At 39.2% G+C, this 22,808-nt stretch overlaps 1 protein-coding gene across 2 annotated transcripts in view; it reads right to left on the minus strand.

The window, feature by feature from the left end:
• Window positions 1-22,808, minus strand: part of MATK (megakaryocyte-associated tyrosine kinase) — a 716,676-nt gene that overhangs the window by 192,974 nt on the left and 500,894 nt on the right. For both annotated transcript variants that reach the window (XM_044054018.1, XM_044054017.1), the window contains one exon: window positions 14,520-14,585. In XM_044054018.1, the coding sequence (XP_043909953.1) occupies window positions 14,520-14,585 (66 nt within the window). The remainder of the gene's footprint in view (window positions 1-14,519; window positions 14,586-22,808) is intronic.

Raw genomic sequence — 22,808 nt, forward strand, 5'->3', positions numbered from 1 at the left:
GGAATACCTCCTCTTCATCCATGGGAATGACTATAACATAGAAGATGAAGGCACTGGAAAAATCAGAGGTGGTGTGGAAACTGGCTATTACCAAGGTCTGCAGCAGCAACACTTGTCTGCTCAGGAAGATTGTTTTAAAAACAGTAAACTAAAAACAAAATGACAACGTGATGAACAGAACCTGAAGTGGACTCAAAGAAATACAGGTGGATGGTCCAGTTCCAATACTTTAATCAAAAAATTAAAAGCATTAAAGCGCTTTCATCCTTACAAACTCAGGACTTCATCAGAATTAAAAAAAAAGTTACATATATTTATATAGAAAATTGAATACGGAAAAAGAATTATTACATTAAACACATGACAGTTTCTATAACTGGTGAACATTCCACATCTGCAGAGAATAACAAAGAAGGTAGTGCACATGGTAAATGGCCCAACACCCTCTTAATAAACATATAGTACTGTATTCTATTTTTTCTTCATTAGCAATGATTTCAAATAATTTTTACAGGTTCAACAGCAGAAACAAACACTTTCATTATACTAATAAATTTGGAGGATATTACCAGCACAATGGCTGTTAAAGATGATGATGGTGATAGCATAGTTATATTTGTGGGACAGCCTGAAGAAAGTGTCACTCAGTCCTCAAGTTTAATGGCAAGATCTCACACCACACACGCCACAGCAGGTTAGTAACTTGGAACAAAGTGACAGTGCATGACAAAGTCAAGCACATACTGACATTACACTCATACTTGTACAGGAGAAAACCCCTGCATCTCTACACCAGTATCTCCAAACCCAGACAAACACTTTCAGGATGATGATAGATATTCAGAGGTAACAGTGTCCATAGTGACACATTTACAAATAGGTACTGAGCAAAGAAATTTGTTACAACTACCCCAGGAAACAGAAAAAGTATTGGTTGCCCAGCAGCAAATATGCAGTGATATTGCTAGGGCTCAGAGTGCTGCCACAGAGAGACAGCTGGAAATGCTCAGAGTACTCTGGGTATGTGTAAGGATATACAGCACTATATGGAAATGGCACAGAGCAGGGATAATACCATGATCATATTGATGTATATTATGGTGTCACACTAAGTATGCATGGTCACCTCCATTTGTACACTAGTTAAGATTTACCAGATTCAAGCAGGATTCAGTCCTGCAAGGGGAAGAGGATGGGTGTTGTCCAGATACATGAGGACAGATGACATGAGACTCCCAAGTGGTTCTCAAGAAAGTACTGTTGTTAGGGGGGAACAAGCACAACAGATTTCATACAGGCCATATCAGCATTCATCTACACCTAGTAGAACCTCTCATTCAGGATCCCAATCACATTCCTACAGCAGTTCCAGACTGATGTCTGAAGAACCACTTCCATCAAACAGGCCATGATGTCAGACTGCAGTTCTAATGACAGCTCCTCTTCAAAATCACTTCCGTTGCCACCTAGTCTATCTTTAGGAGATGTGCATGATACATTTGACTGTCATGTACTGTGATTCGTGCGTGACATTTCTGCTACTTACAATTTGACTTTCACAAGCACATGTCAATGTTTAACTCAAAAGGGAATACATTATTGAAAAAAAAGAGGGGTGGTGGTACTTAGAACACTTTACAACTGTATTTATTTCATTTCAGCAATAGGACTGCCTAAAACCTCAGGTAACTGTGGAAACAAATCTGTGTGACATCACATAAGATTGCAGTCATTAACATTAATGTTCTGTGCATTACTATTCTTACAGTTGGCAGTTACCTACCACTTAAAAGTAGTAATACACAAGTTTTCAGAAAGACAGCAATGACAAAATTACAGATGAAAATGAGTATCCTGCTATGAAAACAAACACTGCTGCCACTTCACCCTCACCACTTCACAAATGATGATATTTTTTTGTTTCTACAGTCAGAAATTATTGTGTATGACAACATAACATAATCTGATGAGCAGTACCTCAACAGACATGCTGTAAAGTATCAGCTATAATAATCACTTTGGCACATTGCTTCAGTAACTGGTACAGTTAGCCTAATTTCTTATGCTATTACTTCCTGAATGTGCAATAGTCAGGAGTGAGTTATCATTCCATACATGTGCAATATGAACATCAGAATATATCATACTACAACTGATGAAGTGCAATATTCTAAGCAATCACAATGTGAAGTCATAGACTTGCAATACCTACTAGTATAATACTACCTAATGTCTTCCTGTCCAATTGTGGTAACTTATTGTGTTGTTAATCACAGTGAGATGCTGTCTGGTTTGATTCTCAGCTAGAGCGTTTTCTGTGTGGAGACATGCGTGAATGGGCGTAACTTCGTTGAAGGTTGTGCGTCAGGCCTGGCAAGCCGGTACGTAAAAATCAACTGCCAATCATTAGCAGACCGGAGTTCCGCTGTGGCGACCCCTAACCAGGATAAGCCGAAATACACAAACAAACAAACTGTAAGTGTATTAGTCTTACTGCCATTCAAACTATGTGTTCATTGTTATGTCTTGCACAGGGACCAATGCAATGTATTTTCGTTCAGCTTGCACTGCTGTGTATATCTGATTGACAATAAAGTTTACTTTGACTTGACTTTGATATACCCTATGTATTTTTTACAAGAAAGAAAACACTGACCTGAATATCCTGATCCATAGTTCCAGACTAGACAACACTTCTTTACCTGTGCAGCAGTATACCATGCATGACCCTGCTGCATGGGATCCCTTACTACTGCTGCTGACTGGTCATCATTAGTCATACTGGGACTGGAACTGGTAGCTGCAGTGACAGCATGGATCACTTCACCAACTGGTGCATGGTCATATCATGTTGTAAAACATCCAACTTGCAGTTAACATCCTGCATGCAGTAGCTGGGGCATACAGAAGGACACCCCCAGACTCAAGCTATAACCTAAAATGACTTTTCAGGACTGCAAAGACACTCTCAATGACAATACACATCTGGGACAGGGATGTGTTGCAGGTGTCTTCTGCAGCTGCACATAGATTTCTCACTGGTGTCATGAGTCATGTTTCCAGTGGCTATCCTGTATCACCTGAAAGAAACAAAAAGAGAGAGAATGAGGGAGAAAATGAGGGGAGATAAAATAAAGGAAAAAGTGTTTAGCATTCCGTATTTTACCATGTCTAACTACTTAAATGTTGTTGTTGTCTTTCAGCTTTTCCCAGTTAGGGGTCACCACAGCGGACCTTCAGTCCGCTAATGATTGGCAGTAGATTTTCACGGACACCAAGGTGCCAGCTTGACGTTCAACCTTCAACTAAGGCATGCCCATTTATGCATGTCTTTCGAATGCCCACCCAACTGCAGGGAGGACATGCAGACTCCACACAGAAGGCACTCCCCATACTTCAGCCGAGAATCGAACGGGAGAACCGCTTGCTGTGAGGCAACAACGCTACCACTGCACCACCACAAAATTGACTAACTACTTAAATGAAAAAGAAAAAAAATATTTTTTTCATTTAAAAACAAGATGACTACTGGGCATCTTACTATGCAGCAAGAGGCAATAGAATGAGGCAGTGTGCCAGATACAGGAATCATGTGCACTGCCAGGATGATGAGAAGAGACATCAATCACTACTTGGCAACTGATGGAGTGGTACCCTTTCCTGTTGCAGTACCACACACCCCATGGTCCAGAAGGGGCCCTAATTGCAACAAGGGTACAATTTATCTCACAGAGTAACTCAGGGAAACATGCCCTACATAAAAGGTAATCATAGTCCTGGTTTGGTCCTGAGGTGACAGTGGGAAATAGCTGTAATGATCCATATGTGCCACAACTACATCCAGGAACTACTGTAGTATCTTCAAGGCAGAAAACTGTGAGAACCCCCATGTGCCTCCAGTCTGTCTCTGGCAGGTGCCTATGGCAAGTATAGTGAAGACTATACATATCTTAGTATCCACAGGGATAAGAAGTCCATGTGTTCCTCCAGTAGCTAGGGTCATACAAACATGCTCACTAAGACCGTTATAATGTCCCTGTCCACTATGAGCCTATCACGTATCTCCTAATTATCACAGTTATAATGAGTTACCCTCTGCCTATATCTCCACCTTTTTGGCCACCAAGTGCTGCTGGGCACAAGAGGTTTGGGCTCAGCCAAGGCAAGCAACTCACACCTTGAAATAGCAAGGCTAGCAAAAACTTGACAGCATTTTCATAGACTGTAAAGGAGATAAGCTTGGCGCGACTCCTCTTTATGTAACATATCTGCAGACAGCACTGAAAAGTGGGGAAAATTCCACTGTGAATTGGAAATAAGTGAGAGAATGCTTCATAAACATATTCTGGGGTACATCATTTCTCATTTACACCTCATTATGCATGCATTTGTTTATGCTCATTCACATCCATCCAGGGTTTTTTTAAATGGCTTTTGAGAATCGTAGCTTAGTTTCACTCATTCATGGTCAGTACGGATAGCCTTAACATGGCCTTATAATGACTATGTCAGGCCAAATCCACTAGTAAACATGGTAGACATGTCTCTGCTGACTCCTCTTTATGTAACATATCTGCAGATAGCACTGAAAAGTGGGGAAAATTCCACTGTGAATTGGAAATAAGTGAGAGAATGCTTCATAAACATATTCTGGGGTACATCATTTCTCATTTACACCTCATTATGCATGCATTTGTTTATGCTCATTCACATCCATCCAGGTTTTTTTTAAATGGCTTTTGAGAATCGTAGCTTAGTTTCACTCATTCATGGTCAGTATGGATAGCCTTAACATGGCCTTATAATGACTATGTCAGGCCAAATCCACTAGTAAACATGGTAGACATGTCTCTGCTGACAAAATCCCACTTTGCAGTGCATCTTGGGCAATATTATTGTTGCTTATAGCCTCACCAGCTGCACAGTGGTGTGTCAGGTCAAATACACAGATAAACATGGTAGACATGTGCATGCTGACAGCTGCACATGGGTGTATCATTCTTTACTTAGACTCCAAATTCTAAGCAATACCTGCCAACAAAAATGCTGTACAGAGCAGCACACAGACAGTTAAGTCACAGTAACAAGGCACATCTGGAGTAAAATAAAAATGAATGCTTCCAGTTAGTGGAAGCATCTAAATATTTACTTATTTAGCTTTTGTTGGCCAGGTTAGCCCACTAGGCTATTAGCCTTTTTTCAGGGGAGACACAAGGTGGTATTTATACTAATATAAAAAGAGATGTTAATATACCTAATCAATTTACTTTGCAATTTAATATTTATTTGTGCCCTCTGGGCCCAGGTCATGGATGAAAAGGGTCTGTTGCCCAGTCCACCTACCTGGTTATCAAAACTGTATTATTAATTAGTTAAATAAACACAAAAATTCTACCTTTCCCCTTCTTTTATGACTGTGAGGGTTTTTCTGCAATTACAAAGCAATATCCAAAAAAGAAAATATATTTTATTAATTTTAGTTGTCTCACTATAGTAGGTTTCAAAGACATTTCAGAGGGTTTCCTAAGAAGTTGTAAAATTAGAAATTTACAGAATAAAATAAATAAATGTGAGTGAAGCAACAAAACACTAGAACATACTATGCTCATTTTTATTTAACTTCTGATCTATAAGTATTCAGCCATGTGATTTCTCAGTATCATTCTAGGAGAATAATTTAAGCACACCATAAGTGTAGCTGGCTGTACCACCACCCTGTGCCGGTAGCACATACCAGTGCCCCATCCCCTCAGCTATTTAGAGATCAGCTTATTACATTATTATAGTAAGATTCACAGACCCCACCCACTCATCCCTAGCTTGAAGAATAAATTAAAGACTGCCATTCCTTCTACTGGCACCCCAACCATGTGGCCAGATGCATGGCACACACCACCCCTTCCTGGCCCAACTATTGGAGTCCCATTTCTGTGCCTTGCCTTGATCTTACTTCTCCCTGATCCACACAAATAAATGTATTTATTAAAGAAAAAAATGCTTTTAAACTGTACCACATTGCTTGCTACAAATGTAGCATACATTTACTACAGTTTACACCTTGCCTTTACCGAGTGCTATGGTGCTATTAAACTACAGCAAACTGCTTGCAACAAATGTAGCAAATAGTAACTTCAGTTTAGAACACACATGGAGTGCTGCAGAACTTAGGTTTCAGCACAAATGGAATACTGTCTTTCAGAAGTTGGTATTGAACTAAAGAGAGAAAGATTGTGATGAAGACTTGCTGATCGCATCCCCCAGTCCTTTGCTAAAGCCACAATTGCCCCTCTTGGCCCTTCTCCAGCTATGCTTCTGAAACAAACCTTTAATCTACTCCTTTCTATACACAGGCTTTGCCATGAGTCCCAAATGAGGAAACTCATTAAGCCAACTATTAAAAATAACCTATGAATTTTCACATTTTCAGAGTTTTAAGGTTTGGTTTCTGCAAAGAACTTTAAAATGCTTGCCACATCATCCTTTGCCTAATAGTTTTTGATGTAGTTGTCTAGACTTGGAATTGATTATCTCTGTCTACAATAAAATGTTGTTGTTTTTCATTCTTTACTTAGACTCCAGCTACAGCTGATTATAAAACTTTAGAAGCTGATAATGCTTTTGCTGCACATAGGTGTGTCAGACCAAATCCACAGGTAAACATGGTAGTCATGTCTCTGCTGACAGCTGCACATTGGTGTGTCAGGTCAACCCCATTGCTAAGCATGGCAGACATGTCTCTGCTGACAGCTGCACATGGGTGTGTCAAGTCAAATCCACTGGTAAACATGGTAGATATGTCTTTCCTGACAGCTGCACATAGGTGTGTCAGGTCAAATCCACTGCTAAGCATGGTAGACATCTCTCTGCTGACAGCTGCATATTGGTGTGTCAGCTCAACCCTACTGGTAAACATGGTAGACATGTCTCTGCTGACAGTTGCACATGGGTGTGTCAGGTCAAATCTACTGGTAAACATGGTAGATATGTCTCTGCTGACAGCTGCACATAGGTGTGTCAGGTGAAATCCACTGATAAACATGGCAGATATGGATTTGCTGACAGCTGCACATTGGTATGTCAGGTCAAATGCACTGCTAAGCATAATAGACATGTCTCTGCTGCCAGCTGCACACTGGTGTGTCAGGTCAAATACACAGATAAACACTGTAGATATGTGCATGCTGACAGCTGCACATGGGTGTATCAGGTCAAATTCACTGGTAAACATAGTAGACGTGTCTGCTGACAGGTGCTCATTGATGTGTCAGGTCAACCCCACAGGTAAACATGATAGACATGTCTCTGCTGACAGCTGCACATGGGTGTGCCAGGTCAAATCCACTGGTAAATGTGGTAGACATGTTTTTGCTGACAGCTGCACATGGGTGTGTCAGGTCAAATCCACTGGTAATCATGGTAGCCATGTCTCTGCTGACAGCTGTACCTTGGTTTGTCAGGCCAAATCCACTAGTAAACATGGTAGACATGTCTCTGCTGACAAAATCCCACTTTGCAGTGCATCTTGGGCAATATTATTGTTGCTTATAGCCTCACTTTCTGTAAGCATATGTTCAGGTAACCCAGAAAATGACACACAAATCTCATTTTAATTAGTAGAGTTTTCCCAGCTAGTACATCTGCAGAAAAATAATTTTGTCTATATGTGTGGATGAGAAATCGTTAAAAACACAATCACAAAAATGACTGTAGAGAGCAATGTAAATAATTAGTGACATTATGCCATAGTCATGGTCCCTTGCACTAATGTGTTCCATAAGTTATCTTGATGTGCTTATGAACTGCTACTATGGTACCATTATTACCTCAGTATGTCCTTAAGAACTTCTGCTATGCTGCTATTACTTTAGTATGGCCTTAAGAACTGCTACTATGCTACTGTTATTACTTTTGCATGCCCTTATGAATTGTTACTATGCTGTTGTTATTCTATGAGTTGCTACATTGTTGTTGTTATCATTTTAGTATGTCCTTATGAAATGCTAATATGCTGCTATTACTTCAGTATGTCCTCAAGAACTACTACCATATTGTTATGACCTTAGTATGTCCTCAAGAACTACTACCATATTGTTATGACCTTAGTATGTCCTCAAGAACTACTACCATATTGTTATGACCTTAGTATGTCCTCAAGAACTACCATATTGTTATGACCTTAGTATGTCCTTAAGAACTATTAGTATACTGTTATTATTACATTAGTATGTCCTTAATAACTATACTGTTATTACTTTAGTATGTCATTATGAACTGATATTATGCTGTTATTACTTTAGTATGTCCTTATGAACTGCTGCTATGCTGCCCTTATAAATTCAGTGCCAGTTTTATTAGTTGTTAGAAACTGCTAGTTACTTGTCTAGGTTTTTCTCATTTAGCATCAGCAATGAGTACTGAACAATTAAAACAAAAGAAAACTCCAAGCAGATTGTTCCTGTAGAATTTATTTTCAAGACAAAGAGCACAGAGTTATAGGTTAACATGTTACTAAAAGATTAGTCACAGTACATCTGTCTCATATGTTTCTGTGATACTTCCAGCAATGTAAACACTTGCTTTGAAAAAATGTTTCATTAACATGGTGCTAAATGTTCAGTTTTCTGCAAAGATCAGCAGTTATCTGTATGACATAAAAACTCAATGGCATTCCAGGAGAGTAGCTTCAGCTGAGTTATTCATATGAACTGTGCCAACTTATTTGACAGGTGCATTGTGCCATCTTGTGGCTACAGCACAATTTCTTTACTATATGTTGTACACAGAAAAAGATAAGTATATAACAAAATGCAGAAGCAAATAAAGCAGGGGTTTTTGAATGTGTATACGTAAAGTATATAAATATGGAAAAATCTGTTAAAAAAAAAAAAAAACTAATGAACATCCTATGTTGGGATAAGAGTACAGTCACATACATTCATTAGCTGGTCAGGCAAAAAGTCCTGCCATGATTTAAACATAAGACAACCATAGGTTCATAGATTAGTACTAGGCTATCGGCCCTAGGGCCTATACAAGCCTAGCCACAACAACTCATAGGTTTATAGGTTCATAGGTTGGTACTAGGCTATTGGCCCTAGGGCCTATACAAGCCTAGCCATAACAATTCCCTGGCTGTTTCTTCCCACACTATTTACTTCTCAGGACTCCTGTCTAGCAGGGTGACTGATGTGATCCCCGGGGTGAATTTTCTTTCTCCCATCCAATCATCAAGGTTCCTTTTGAAGAGGGCCAAAGAGGCGCTCTGCTTGACATGTATGGGCAGTCTATTCCAGAGTCTGGGGAGTCTCTGGGTCAGGAACCTATCCCTCCAGCATGTTTTGTTTATTGTGATGACAAGATTTAGATCCCTGGATTGTGTGGCTCTAAGGGTTCGGGATTTCTTTAAGTGTAGCATGTCCAACAGCTCTGGGTTTGACATGGCCTTGTACGTTAAGCAGAGATCGCCTCAGAGTAGACGATATGCGACAGAGTATAGCTGGAGCTTTTTAAGGAGGTCAGCATAGGGCATCTGCTTTAGGCCTGTGATTCTTTTAGTGATGTATTTCTGCAGCCTTTCCAGTTGTTGCAAATGTCTTGAGAGGTACATACCAAATGGGGCATTGTATTCTATAATGAGTCTAATGAGGGATGAGTACAGTGGGACAATGACCTCCTTTTTTCTGGAGGAAAAGATCTTAGTGATGAGGTATGCCACATAGAAGGATTTCCTGACTGTTGTGGCAATGTGGTTATTGAAGGTGAGACCACTGTCCACCTGTGTCCCTAAGTCTCTTATCATACTTTCAGTGTTTAGTGTACTGCCACCTATATGATAATTCACGGGTACATGTTTTTTCCCAAAGGGGATAACTATACATTTCTTGGCATTGAGCTTGAGCCCATGGCTCTGGCACCAAGCATCTGTTTCTGTAAGGCCCTTTTGTAGAGTATCCACATCATTTGGGGATTCAATAATGGCTCCCAGTTTGCAGTCATCTGCGAACTTTGTTAGCCAGAGTCCCTTAGTGTTGGCCTGTACTTCAGAGAAGTAGATGCCAAACAAGAGAGGTCCCAGGACTGAACCCTGAGGTACTCCACTTGTCTGGAGCTGGATTTGGAGTCAGCTACGTTTACAGTGTGGGTTCTATCAGTAAGCCAGTTGGCAACCCATCGAGTGATGTAGGCATTAATGCCCAGCTTAGTAAGTCTATCTATGATTCCAGATTGGGGGATGGTGTCAAAGACTTTGGCGAGGTCCAGATAGGCTGTGTGGACTGTCTTACCCTCATCCACGGCTCTCGAAACTGATTTGAAGAAGTCAATAAGGTTCAGGAGACAAGATCGGCCCTTCACAAACCCAAACTGGATGGGGTCCAGTGTTTTAAGGTTGCCAATGTCTTTGTTTATAAGTTGCATGATAATACGTTCCATGGTCTTGCAGATCAGGCTCGTCAGACTGATGGGGCAGTAGTTCCCGGGATCCAAGGTGGATCCCCCCTTGTGGAGTGGGATAACTGTAGCTGTGAGCCACTCAGTAGGCACAAAGCCTGAGGTGAGGGTATGATTAAACATGACACTTAGTTGAGGTGCCAGTTCATTTTTTAGTTTATGTAGTAAACAGCCCAGGATGTCATCTGGTCCCATGGATGCTGTATTCTTAGCTTTGGATAGTGCATTTTTTACCTATGTGGCCATTATTACTGGAATTTGGCAATCTTCCAGTATTGAGATGGGCCATTTAGGGGGTGAGAGGGGGGTGAAGTTGGCACTGAATCGATCTGCCAGGATACTGGCAGTATCCTTGGGATCATTATAGTTAATGCCATTCTATTGTAGCTCAGAGCAGATCTGAGCATTGCCATTTAGATTCTTGACATAGTTATAGAATGCCTTGTGGTTGTCTTTGGAATCTTTGGCAATTTTATTTTCGTAACTAGCTTTGGAGGATTTTATGAGGGATCTCAGCTTCTTACTGAGGCTGGTAAGGGAGTTTTTTGCATCCTGGGATTTTCCTCTTTTCTACAACAGTTTTTTCCTTTTATTGTAAAGTTTGTTTATGGCAGGGGACCACCAGATTGGCTTCCTTTTTTGGAGGAGAGCATATTGGTTCTATTTGGGATGGCACGATTCATGCATGAGTGGATGTGCTTGTACAGTGCCTTAGTATAGGACTCAGCAGTCAAACTTTCAGTTCTCGTCTGCATGGGTGTCATGAAGTTTGTCACTTCTGACTTGAGTAGCATGAAGTTGGCTTTGGAGAAGTTTTTTTTACAGAAGTTTCCTTACTGGGGGTGGGGGTGGGGGTGGGATGTGGATGTTAAGGATGATTAGCTTATGGTCTGACCTGACCAAAGAGGGGGTGACTATAGGTGTGGAACATCAATTTCCCATGTTGGTAATGACCAGGTCTAGGATACTGGAGCCCCTGGTGGGACTATGGATATCCTGGATATATGGACTCCCTGGATATTTCTTCCCACAATATTTACTTCCCTGGACCCCTGTCTAGCAGGGTGACTGATGTGATCCCCGGGGTGAATTTCCTATCTCCCATCCAATCGTTAAGGTTCCTTTTGAAGCGGGCCAAGGAGGTGCTCTGCTTGACATGTTTGGCCAGTCTGTTCCAGAGTATGGGGAGTCTCTGGGTCAGGAACCTATTATTGTTTTGACAAGGTTTAGATCACTAGAGCATGTGGCTCTGAGGGATTGGGATTTCTTTAAGTGGTGCATGTCCAGCAGCTCAGGGTTTGACATGGCCTTGTATGTTAAGCAGGGATCACTTCTGAGTAGACGATATGCCACAGAGTATAGCTGGAGTTTCTTTAGACAGTCAGCATACGGCATCTGGTTTAGGCCTGTGATTCTTTTAGTGAGATATTTCTGCGGCCTTTCCAGCTGTTGCAGATGTCTTATGAGGTACATACCAAATGGGGCATTGTATTCTATAATGGGTGATGATCTGAACATGGCATACACAAAACCAGGCATTTAGCTTAGCTGACTGCAGCACAACAATTACATACTTTTGTGACAAAAAAATAAAAAGATGTATTAATTTTTTAGCTGCTACAGAAGAGACTGAATCAGAGAAAGCAATGCTTGCAGAATGTTTGGAACTTGTACATTTTTTCTTGTAGAAATACTCAGTCCTGGAAGATCCACAGATTATGTCACTGATTAGAATCTGTCCAAAACCTTAATTTATACTCCATTTATATGGTCTATATACTACCCAAGCCTTACTTTATCCTTCATATATACCTCCCAAATGTCCCCGATTTTGTAGCACATCCTTGATTTTTAATTCATATTTTTGCACTGTCCCGTTAAAATGGTTTGATTTTGTAATACATCACAGAGGATTACAGTCAGTAATGCCAGATAATAGTTCATACTTATCATTGTTCAGAAAATGCATGCTGATGCAAAACCTACTCTATGAACTTTTTAAGTGAATTAGAATAATATTTAAAAATTGTCTCTGATTTGAGGCCTTTGTACACCATCATTTTTGTCTTTGTCTAGAATTCTTGAGAAAAGATGTTGAGCGGTATGGTTTCACACTAAGTAATCACTAATAAAATATAAACTGCTGTGCTCAGAATGTATTCCACACACCCCTATGATCTTACACTCATTACAGCAGATGCTCTGATTTCTGGTCTCTGATGGCAACAAGGTCATTGTGTGCTCAATACATAGATGTCATGAAATTCACCTTGGGAGTGAAGCTCAAGAGGTGAATCTAGGCATCCATATCAAACTGAATTTGAGCAAATCGGAAAGCATCAGGAAATAACCACAGTCAGAAACATACTTTTGGGGGTAGCATAAAAGTTCATGGTAGAGTCAGAATTATTAAAGCAAGAAACTTTGCCCGAGTGTACATAAGGAAATGGCTGAAGATCACTGAAGTTCAGAGCTGCAGCACTTTTGCCCGAGTCGAGAAGCTTTGTAAAACTACAGGATGCAGGGTTATTAAGAGACTTTACTTGCTCCAAGAGGACATCAGATGAACATGGAGGGTACTGGGTATTAGACATAACAGAGTGATGTCAGCAGAGTGTAGAGACAGGTGGAGCAGTGACATCAAACCACCAAGCTGGAACAGAACAAGAGTAGAGGGGTAATGAGGAAGCTGCAATGTGAAGCAGGTGAGGAAACTGGATTTTCTGGTAAAGTAGCAACAGAATGATGATATTTCTCCTTAAAATAAAGTATAATAGTGTATACATTTAAAATTAGATGCAGTAAGATCCACCATTTACAATCATGAAAGCAATTTCCCCAGAAAATGGAACAAGCCTTGCACTGCACATCTACGGAGAAATCTACTAAAGCACTGTTAGTAAGGATGCATAGCACAGTAAAAGCACAATACACTTTAAAACATATTCTATACATTTTAAAATACAGAAAAATAATATATCTGCATCAATAATGCATACGTACAAGCACAGACAGGTAGAAAGACAGAATCATAAATGCACAGATGTCCTCATGAAAGGGAAGGAAGAAGCTGTAGTTGGAGAAGAAAGTAAAAGCTATTTAGTGTGAGGGACATATGGAAGAGCACGAGTAAAATAGTGGAAATAAATGTGGCTGTGATATGGAGGACAAAGAGTGAAGAAAGAAGTGGAATTGGGCAGAAGAAGATGAAAAACGGCGATGGCAAAGAAGAAGGTTGTCTGAAGGTGAATGATGTAAAAGTAAGAAATAAGGGGTAGAAGAAGAGAAGAAATAACAACAAGTGGTCAGATCAGAACACTGAATTAACGTGCCTCAGCCATTATTAATGATTACAAATTTAGTTTTTCTCTGATGGCCATACACTAGCAATTATGTTGTCTTCTGTTTCAGGAAACAAAGCCAAATAGAGAGAGAACGAGAAAGAGAGAGAGAAAGAGGAAGAAAAAAAAGTAAGAGAAAGGGCAATTGTGTATATCAGGACACACCAAGATGCAAATTGATTATAATGTCATACCTCATAATTTCACAGGAAATAAATGTTCATGTGAATCAAGCTGTTCTTAAGAAAATGAGATTAAAAAATACAGACAGTGTAACATCCATTAAGGGACTTCTGCCTCCGCAGCCCTGAAAAAGACTACAAGACACTTAAATTTGTGTATAACAGGGGGGACATCGGGGAAGCAGCTCCCTTTCTGGATGTGTGTAGTCATGTTTCAGTGATATTAAGCCAGTAATGCCTGACATTAGGGTTTCAATTTTTATACTTTAACCTTCTTAAACATTTTAATATTCAAAACATATGTGACGAACTCTTAACTGACAACTGCATTGGGATGTCCATCAAGCATTCGCCACCCACATCAGCGTGAGGTAGGATGGTGTAATGATCACCAGAGAAACAGAGGGATGTAAAGCACATACTTGTAGAAAACTATGTAAATTAATATATAGTGTGACTTTAACAAACATTTCCATATTTTATCTGAAAGTTTTATTAATACATGCACAATTATTGAGTATAATAAAAACATTAAAGGGTAACATACCTCCAAATTCCCCCTCTCCCACCTGTTCTTCAATCTTCAGCTTTGCCATATCAAGTAGCCAGCCCGCTAAGGAAATAATGGAAGAGAGCTGTTTTTACAGTCACTTTTTTATGGATTTTTACAGAATTAAGTCTACATCCCACTTCTAGGTCAGGTAGTAATACACCTACTTTACTATGTCAGTAGGAACAAGCACAACTGTAGCTATGAGTTTCCATTTTTCTTGCAAAGATTCACCTTGTTGTTTTCCCAATCCACCTCACATTTAAGTAAAATGTATAGATATCTCAAAATGATGAACCATACACAAATATGAAAAAGTATGTGACACTTCCTATTAAAATCTTCTAAAACAATAAAAAATAAGTTGTTCAGAAGTACTTAATCATATCTCTAAACAAGCTGTATATAGATTCATACTGCAATGATTACTTTAGATAGCCAAATACTTCTTGCCTCTGGAGCTAATAATTCCCCTGAAAAAAGTTCAGAAAAATATAGTTGGCTGAGTACAAATTGTATACCTGACTGCATCTTTAACCCCCATCTCCAGATTTTATGACAGTCATGTGTAAATTAAAGACTGTATATGGTAACAAGAAAGAAATAACATAACTCTCTGGGAACTGAACAAGTGTCTACAGTACCAATGAAATGACAACTGAGCCAAACACTACCGCATTAAATTTGATGTTTCAATAAGCATCTTTTCTATTGCCTATCATACATGATAACTTAATAAAGATGTTTCTTGTTAAAAAATCAACATATCAAAGTTTAATAAGATCTTTTGGGAAAAAAAAAGAAAAATATACAAGATAATTAGATATTCTGTTGGACTAGGAATAGGCTTATCAGATGAATTACTCATTGCAGCAAGGCACTCGTAATGTAAATGATCGGAACATTTTAGAAGTGCTAAGTCATTAAGTCAGCTGGATCTCTCCAGGAGGCTTCCACTTGTAAAAGCTGTATCACAAGCATTGTACACATCAATTCACAAGCACTCAGATATTTCAGGTTCTTTATATTTTCCTTCCTCCGAGTACTCATCAATAATAATGTTACTGACTTAGAGCAGGATTAAACATATATGCTTGCAACACTACATTGTTTTAATGCATTACTTTTAACAATTCCTTGCTAAGCATCAAATTTAAATACCTAAACCTAAGCACTCCATATAATTAAGGAAAAGAACAGATTAACAATAATAAATACTATCAGTGGTGTAATGGGTAGCTCACTCGCTTTCAGTGCAGAAGGTTGTGGGTTCTATTCCTACTCCAGGTAGATTGATTGTTGACATTGCAGCGCAACATAAAGGAGTGCTGCACTCCTCAATCTTCTGTCCTTCAGATGAGATGTTAAACTGAGGCACCATCTGCTTGAGTTGGTGGTAACTCTGGTGGATGTAAAAGATCCCATAGCACCTGTCAAAAAAGAGTAGAGGCACTTCCTGTTGCCCTGGCCAAATTTAGTATAAATACCACCTCAGGTCTCCCCTGAAAAGAGGCTACTAGCCTAGTAGGGCTAACATAGTCAACAAAGGATAAAAAAAAAAAAAATCAATAAATAAAAGAAAAAATATAAATATTACATATGTGACACGTTATCCAAGCAGATGCAGTATCATAAAAAATAAACTATTCAAAAAAAAATAGCAACAAAATAATAATAATAATAATAATAATATAATACACAAATAAATCTAACAATCAGTTGCCGAAAAATCCATGGGATTGTCATAACTTCTGTAAGATTAACAGAAAATAAGTGGATAGAAATCAATAAACAAACCAAAAAGTCTATGATAAAACTACTTAAATATTACTCCAATATAGTGCAACAGGGCAGACAGCACGGTAGAAGAATTTCAAAATCTGTGGATGATTAAATATCAAAATTTAATTCATTTTACTTTGAATTTAACTAGGGTATAAACTGATCCCATTGGATGTATTTCAGTCCCAGCTCAGGGGTAAACACAATAAAACATGACATTATATACAGAGTGAAAGGCAAAATGCAACATATAAGTGCATTATATACAAAGTGAAAATCAGAGTTGTTCAAGGGTATAGATACAACAGATACATGACATTATGTACAAACTGAGTGACGAAACACAATATAACATACATTATATACAGAGTGGATATCAGTGTTAGCTTAAGTATAAACACAACAGATACATGACATTGTGTACAAATTGTGTGACAGAACACAATATATACATGCATTATATACAGACTGGATATCAGAGTTGGCACACAAAGAATCACAATGAAAAGCTGAGTAAGAGAAAGCAATGTTCAGCGAAGTAAAGTGGGAAGAAGTTAAATTATAGGACCAAAAAGAGAGAGTGAGAAAGGGAAAGTTATTGCATTTTCCTTGAATCTTGCAATGTGCTTTTAGTTCTGATCAGAAAATGGGGTAAGATAATTGATCTTTAAAAAAGAAGGGAGATTCCTGTCATTTGGGACCAAGGACTAAGAAATCATGATTTCTGCTCTGAAGACAAGTTTGAGGGAGATGGAGAAGAGGACCTGAGTGGTTAAGATTTCTAAAGTTGTATGTTAGTGCATCTCTGAATAGTCTGGAGGGTAGTGAGAGCTGGGAGGGCCTCATTCTTGATAAGTTTAAACAGCTTAGATGTGAGTAGAAAGTCAACACTTTGTTGCACATGTAGCCAGTTAGTTTTTCTTCAGTGATTTTGCAGTGGTGTTCATTTCTTCAGGACAGAGTGATGACCCTGCATTTGGCATTTGGGATGGTTTGCATGGTGGATGCATTTATTCTAGAGGCTGCTGCAATCAGTGGGATACCATATTCTAGCTGAGTTAGCAAGATATCTTTACCGATGGCATTCCTACAGGGTCTATAAAGAAATGACAAGATCTTATCAGCTCTGAATAAGAAGATTTTGTGTGTGTGTGTGTGTGTGTGTGTGTGTGTGTGTGTGTGTGTGTGTGTGTGTGTGTGTGTGTGTGTTGGGGATGCAAATTTAGGAAGGGGTACTACCAAACCCCCAGGTACTTGAATGTAGTCATGTTTTCAGTAATGTTATTTAGATGATTGAAGATTTATAGAGGTCTGGAGATAGAAGATAACTTTGCCTAGTACCATAAAAGCATTGCTTTAGTTTCAGAGCAGTTAAGCAGTAATTGTTTATCAATGACCTACTGATTAAGGACATGATAATCAGACTGAATATCCAGTTCAAGAGAAGAGAAGAGAGTCTGAATCAAGGCATCAGCATAAAACAGGAGAAGGAAGATGGGGTAAGTCAAGAGGGAGTTTGTTAATGCAGATGGAAAAGAGGACACATGCTGGAATAGATCCTTGGAGGCCACATTTCTGTAGAGGGATTGATGGAGGTTGATGAGTTGAAATGCACTGGCTAAAGAGATTTTTCTGTTTTTGAACCAGGAAAGTGTCCTCACTTATGCCTAGTTCAGTGAGATGGTCTTAGACAAATGAGTGATTGACAAGATCGAAGGTAATGGGGAGGTCAATAAAAATAGCTCCAGTAATCTTTTTTCCATTCCTAGAAGAATGCTGAGACGCAAAACAAAAAATTATTCAAAAGCTCAGATATGGGAAAATAAACTCAAGTATGACCCCAAAACTGTGTCCATCTCCAGATAAACAGTAGAAAGCCAGAAAATCACTTAAAAATCATGAAGTAATGTTAAGTAGCAGACTACGCATATTTCACGGTGTACTAAGCAATATGTCACACATAAAAATACTACACATGTGCACACATGTACTCACACACACACACACACATACACATACACACACACACACACACACACACACACACACACACACACACACACACACACACACACACACACACACATTATTTCAGAAACTCCAATAAACTGGAAACTTTATTTCAACATAAAACTATGATAACAGGCCAGACGTTCACATTCTAAGTCAGCTGCACTCATAACTGTGATGCCCATGTCTTGGCCCAGCAATCAAGGAGCCTCAATCCTTACCATTAACACCAGAGAGGGTGTCTCATATATGAGGAAAGGATAACAAATGCACACAGCAAAGTGCAATTTCTCTTACGAGCACACAGAGATCACAGTCAGTCCGGAGCTGGTTGCTCCCTTGCTCCCCAGGTTCCCAATAAGACTCCCCACTGGCACAGCTATAGGGTCCAGATCTCAGCCAGCTGGGCAAGCTAAAATCTCAATCACCCTCTCTGTCCAACCAGTATCCCTGCCCAAGTAGCTGACATACACACACTTTGAGATAAGAGGTTATACAACCACACAGACACTTCTGTTAAAGGCTGGCACAGATTCACCAGCTGTGCCCCTTTTACCCAGACTATACGGTAGTACCGGCTGCCACCACCCAGCTAATATTATCAGCTACAGAAAGACCCTTAAAAGGGTGTCCAATTATTACTGTGCAATATTATTATCATCCAATTGGTAGATGTGACTAAACAGTCAAAGCTTATTTGGAGTGACTTGGACAGTAAACTCTATAAATATGCAATGTACTCTAGAGCTTAAATTATCTCTACACAAACCAACCACAGTTAAAAGATTTTAAAATATTTAATAATAAATAATTAAAACCACAAGACAATACTTTCTACTACACAGTCAGTGCTAGTCAAGAGTTCAGAGATCACACAGAAATACTTAAAATAATGCAGTAGTACAGTTCTGACATAATAGAAAAATACTTAGTCTAAGATCAAAGGTAATGGGGAGGTCAATAAAAAGAGCTCCAGTAATCTTTTCTCCATTCCTAGAAGAATGCAGAGATGCAAAACATAAAATTATTCAAAAGCTCAGATATGGGAAAATAAACTCAAGTATGACCCCCAAACTGTGTCCATCTCCACATAAACAGTAGAAAGCCAGAAAATCACTTAAAAATCATGAAGTAATGTTAAGTAGCATACTACACATATTTCACGGTGTACTAAGCAATATGTCACACATAAAAATACTACACATGTGCACACATGTACTCACACACACACACACACACACACACACACACACACACACACACACACACACACACACACACACACACACACACAAAGTCAGTGCTGTGCCTTATACATCTTTCTTTAGTTTTTTTTTTTTGTGAACATTGTGAGTAGATCCTGTGATCAGTTATGTTCTTTTATCTCTTTGGGCTTGCCTGTGTTGCTGTTATCATATCATTCAGGTTGTTTCTTTAGGTACCAACATGGGCTTGCATTTGAGTTTATTGTTTCAAAACCCATTGAAACGCCTCTTCAGATTTTCATCCCTTCTCTAAATATCTAGGAAATGTTTTCCTTTGATGTTGTGAACACACACAAACCCTCTTTTCTCCATGTTTTCAAGGGGAAGTCTTTCTCTACCTTTACAATCTCTGTTTGCATTAAGATGTTTTTAAAATCCTCCTCAGGAAATGAAAGCTGCCTTACTTTTAACTACTAACTCTAGGAAAAAGTTCCACTTGAATATGACTCTAATATTTATCCTACCGGCTTGTTTTGTCCAGTTCCTTGTTTTGTTACTGATTTTTACATCCATCCTCTCTCCATTATTGACCCATTCATTTGGCCGTGCTTTTGGCATCAAAAGATACTAGATGGGAAAGATGGGAATCTGCATTTGCAGCAGTCATTTGGTGGGACTGTAGGAGGTTTTTCTCAAGCTCTTAGCCTTTGCCCAATTAGACAGCAGAGTAGTACAGTGAGCACAAATGCAAGGGCACTGAAGGTACCTGCTTCTACTCTCTCAGGTTGCTTGCCTGAAGTGCTTGTGCATCTGACAAGGCTCATGCACTGAGTTCTTCCACTTTTGATCTCTTACCAGGTGGTATTTGTACTACAGGACTTCATCTGACTCCTCAGGACATGTGAGCCCTCAGCCACTCAGTCTCCAGGCATATTCAGTTCCTCAGTCATAAGTCAAACTCAGGTCAGGTGGGTGGTGGCAGGGCCAAACCTTCTACACTATGAAGCAGGCTTGGCTGCAGGCTGCAGCCATTTTCTTTGACATGGATTGGTTAACATCTGAGGACTGCATGATGACTGATGGGATGGTTGACCACCAGAAAACACTTGAAAGGTGGTAGTAAATTTACAGCTGTGGTTGTGTGGGTTGCAGTGGTACAGCTCTCAACATGAATACTTGTGCAATCATTGAGTCTATTCATACTGAGAACTTGTCAGGTTTGTGACAATAAAACAGTAACGTACGTGTGTGTGTGTGTGTGTGTGTGTGTGTGTGCGTGTGTGTGTGGGTGTGTGTGTGTGTGTGTGTGTGTGTGTACATAAATATTAAAATGTGTCCTGAGGCACTTCCAGAAAAGAGTACACGTCACATTTCTTAACATTTTCTAACATCCTTAAGCAAAAATATTGAAACAGCATACTGTCTAAAGTAAAACAGTAATGAATGTAGCCAATGAAATTAAAGTTCTCACAGCAGACTGGTAACATAGTAATTATGAAATGAAAATATGAAACCACTCCCAGCACACTGGTAATATAGAAGCTGACCACCTGAATATGATACATGTAACTCAAGCCTGGTAAGCTGGTCTGGTATCAGATCTCTGGCAAGGGTAGAGTAAGTCTGCTATTCAGGCATTTTACCAGATATATAAAGAAGGAACATTTGCTACCATTACAGATCTGCTTTGTGGCAGAGAAAAGATGCTTAGTAATCTACAGGGCATCCTGCTGTGGAGACCCCATTACACTCACTGGCTTGTGTGCATGAGGAAATATGTGCACATGGCAACCATTAAGAAGAACTACACAAGAAACTGAGAAAGACTGGTGTGTAATGGCTGGTAAAAGGAAACACCACCCTCAGGGCTCTGCTCAGTGAAACTAATTTCCCAGAATAACACTTTCAGTAGCCATAAGGTCCCTATCAAGGCAAAGAAAACAGATGGAACCAAACATAGGAAGGTAACACAAATGTGTAACCTGACTCATGGTATAAAGTGTGAGATAAACATCATCACTTCCTCTGTAGAGTCATTCTCATCCCTGCCTCTGCAAATTCCTTCTTATCACCTGCTCTTCAGACTTGTTCTCATCACTTCCTGTACAGAACTGTTGCCATCACTACCTTTGCAGACTCATTCATATCACTTCCTTTGAAGAGTCATTCTTACATTATGAAGCAAATTCAGCTAAATAGGCAAGCTATTTCATACACTATGGGCAGAATGTGTGTCATTCTCTCAAATATTTGAAGCTTGATTCTTACTGATTCATGTACCAAGCAGACAGCTTTTACATGGTAATTTGTGATACATCTAATAGCAATGAGCATCGACTCAGGATGGGTAAAAAGATGCAGTACACTAACTTCTACTCAGCTGCTATGGGGCTATGCATTTACTGCTACTTTTGGTCAGGCACATCTTTCACTATAACTTATCAGCAGGTAAATTATACCCCTTTTGCAGAATCCAATTCTTTGAGAGACAGGTAAAAGTGGACATAGCTTATATATTCTCCTTTTATTTCATACTACAAAGACTAGAAAAAAAACATGTCATTTCTTGCAAAAAAGTATAGGCATATCACTGCATTTGTCTCCTGCTGCCATGCCTTAAAAAAGGTATCAAAGTAATTTTATCCTGCACTTGAAATGCACTGCAACACCTGAAGCTATGTCTTGCTCTACCTTGCAGAAATGTTGTCTTTCTAGAAGACAGTAAGGGCTGATATCTGTGAGGTACTAGGGCTTGTGATACTTTAGCTCAGTATTTATGCCTGATTACTGAAGTTTAAGCAGGCTAACAGTGAAGTCTGGCAATTAGCATAGGAGATTGACGCTCTGATCTATTACCAATCTGCCTCCTGTACTCAGTGGTACAGTGTTTGATTCCTTCCACCTCCATTTATCTATTACATAATTATAAATAAATCACTTAACCAGATATCATTCTCTGGTCACCCCTGATAACGGACGCTTGTATCAAGTGGGCCTACTTGGTAAACAAATGAATACGTTTCTAAAAAAATTCATGAGCAAAAAGGCATATGGAATTTCCATGGTTTCGAGGTATATTAAGAAAGAACTGCAATTTATGGCACTGTGTAAAGACCTCAAGGTCAAACAGGATGTAGAGTTTATGCACATGCTACTTTAAATTTAGTACACAGGAACTGCTTATAAATTGTTAAAACACAGTTTGTGGACATGGTACTTTAAAGTTAGTACACAAAGTACTTATAAATTGTTAAAACAGAGTTTGTGGACATGGTACATTAAAGTTAGT

Source organism: Protopterus annectens, chromosome 13.part0, assembly GCF_019279795.1.
Source record: "Protopterus annectens isolate FY-2018-M chromosome 13.part0, PAN1.0, whole genome shotgun sequence".
NCBI classification, from domain to species: Eukaryota; Metazoa; Chordata; order Ceratodontiformes; family Protopteridae; genus Protopterus; species Protopterus annectens.